The 2,320-nt window shown below is 54.5% G+C and overlaps 1 protein-coding gene across 1 annotated transcript; it reads right to left on the bottom strand.

The window, feature by feature from the left end:
* Positions 1-583: 583 nt before the first annotated feature.
* On the bottom strand, positions 584-1,543 carry LOC141974176 (olfactory receptor 14J1-like). The gene has a single exon (XM_074933513.1). It carries the CDS (start codon positions 1,541-1,543, stop codon positions 584-586), a length of 960 nt encoding a protein of 319 aa, XP_074789614.1.
* Positions 1,544-2,320: the final 777 nt, after the last annotated feature.

The following is a 2,320-nucleotide window of genomic DNA, read 5'->3' as shown; positions in this document are numbered from 1 at the left end:
CCAGACACACTGACCCTGGAGATCCCCCCCACGCTCCAGCCAGCCCCAGGTGCCCCTCCTGAAGGACATCACCTGCCACCTCCCACGTGGGACCGGCCTGAGTACGTTCCTCAGTGCCCACTCACCATCTTCACTGTCACAAGGCGCTGGCACAGGAGCCTCAAGTCCGGCTGACAGCCTCAATGTGTCACAAGGTGACTGGGAGCTCTCTGCGCCAGGAGCCGTGGAGAATCACAATAAAAAATCTCTTTTCAGAATGTAATTCCTCAGATCTGTTCTTGACATCCACACGGGAAGAAGAGCTCAGCCTTCAAGTGCCCTACTGGGGAGATCTCATTTTATTACAGAGATGCTGTGAGAGAGTTAGAAACAAATTTACATGGACTCAAAGTGAAATAGAAGTGATTAATGCCTCAGCAGAATGGGGATGAATGAAAATGTTTGTGTAGGAACATTATCCTTGTCAAGGATAATGAAAATGGTGTGGTTGATGTGATGATGGTAAAAACATAAGCAGTAGTAGTACTGCTAATAACACAGGAAAGAATAAACCCCTCAGCCCTGCTCTGGGATCCACTGGAATTCATTTGTGGAGAGAGATGGGCTGCTTGTCACTGCTGCAAAATGTCCATGAAAACACCTTCCTCAAGGCATCCCTGAGCTCCTGGTTCCTCATGCTGTAAATTAAGGGGTTCACAGCTGGAGGCAGAACCGAGTACAGAAATGACACCACCAGGTCCAGGGCTGGGGAGGAGAGGGAACGGGGCTTCAGATGGGCAAACATGACAGTGCTGAGAAACAGGGAGACCACGGCCAGGTGAGGGAGGCACGTGGAAAAGGCTTTGTGCCGTCCCTGCTCAGAGGGGATCCTCAGCACGGCCCTGAAGATCTGCACATAGGACACCACAATGAAAACAAAACACCCAGAAAGTAAACAGGCACTAACCAAGATAAGCCCAACTTCCCCGAGGTAGGAGTGTGAGCAGGAGAGCTTGAGGATCTGGGGGATTTCACAGAAGAACTGGCCCAGGGTGTTGCCTTTGCAGAGTGGCAGTGAAAATGTGCTGGCTGTGTGCAGCAGAGCATAGAGAAACCCAGAGCCCCAGGCAGCTGCTGCCATGTGGGCACAAGCTCTGCTGCCCAGGAGGGTCCCGTAGTGCAGGGGGTTGCAGATGGCAACGTAGCGGTCGTAGGCCATGATGGTGAGGAGAGAAAACTCTGCTGAAATGAAAAAGAGAAAGAAAAATAGCTGGGCAGCACATCCGAGGTAGGAGATGTGCCTGTTGTCCCAGAGGGAGTTGGCCATGGCTTTGGGGAGAGTGGTGGAGAGGGAGCCCAGGTCGAGGAGGGAGAGGTTGAGGAGGAAGAAGTACATGGGGGTGTGCAGGCGGTGGTCACAGGCGATGGCGGTGATGATGAGGCCGTTGCCCAGGAGGGCAGCCAGGGAGATGCCCAGGAAGAGCCAGAAGTGCAGGAGCTGCAGCTCCCGTCTGTCTGCGAATGCCAGGAGGAGGAACCCGGTGACGGAGCTGCCGTTGGACATCTGCTACCTCTGGACATGGGGACTGACCAAGGGGGAAACAACAGTGTTATTTACAGTGTGGTTAACAAGTTAGAGCAGACTTTTCTGAGCAAAACCAAAGCCCTTTCCCAACACCCCTGTCCCCACTGCACACCCACACATCTCATTTTTCCTTTTGTCGGGGAACTTCTGTCAGCTCCGTGCCTGGATCTCTAGCTGGTACTCTGTGCCGTGGGGAGCGGGGCCTCTGCCTGCTGGCTGCCCAGGAGCCAGCCCTGCTATGCAGCAGTGGAGTTGTGGGGATGGGGGGTAGGAGCCAGAGCTGGGGTCTGACTTTCTCAGATGCAATCCTTTGTAATGCAGAAGGGATGTCAGCACCTGCACTCCCAGGGCTAAGGAACGAGGAGGGTAGAAGGCAGTTTGAGAGGTCTGGGTGTTTTAGATCTCCCCCATCTGACCTGGGGAGTGTTCTTGGAGGTGAGAAACGCCCAGCATTTCTGCTGCACCCAGGGAGATCAGAGCAAGTCCTGTGAGGGAAGGAGCACAGCCTGCGGCTTAGCGCAGAGTGCGGGCAGCTGCTCTGTCCCACCAGCTTGTTCGGAGCTGCCCTGGGCTTGTCTTTGATGACAGGGAGGGCAATGACATTCTTACGTGACCCTGGAACACAACCAGACCCTGCTGAGAGCAGAGGGATCCCGTGCAGAGCACTACATGTGTCACCCCCTCTCCAAGTCTCAGCACCCCAACTCTAGGCAAGGACACACATGGCTCGTAACACAGACAAGTGGGAGACAAGTG

Source organism: Athene noctua, unplaced genomic scaffold (assembly GCF_965140245.1).
Source record: "Athene noctua unplaced genomic scaffold, bAthNoc1.hap1.1 HAP1_HAP1_scaffold_34, whole genome shotgun sequence".
Taxonomy (NCBI): domain Eukaryota; kingdom Metazoa; phylum Chordata; class Aves; order Strigiformes; family Strigidae; genus Athene; species Athene noctua.
This window is presented reverse-complemented; position numbering and strand designations above follow the sequence as displayed.

What these genes read in the sequence shown, in the direction of transcription:
- LOC141974176 (XM_074933513.1), bottom strand. Translation starts at nt 1,543, where the DNA reads ATGTCCAACGGCAGCTCCGTCACCGGGTTCCTCCTCCTGGCATTCGCA.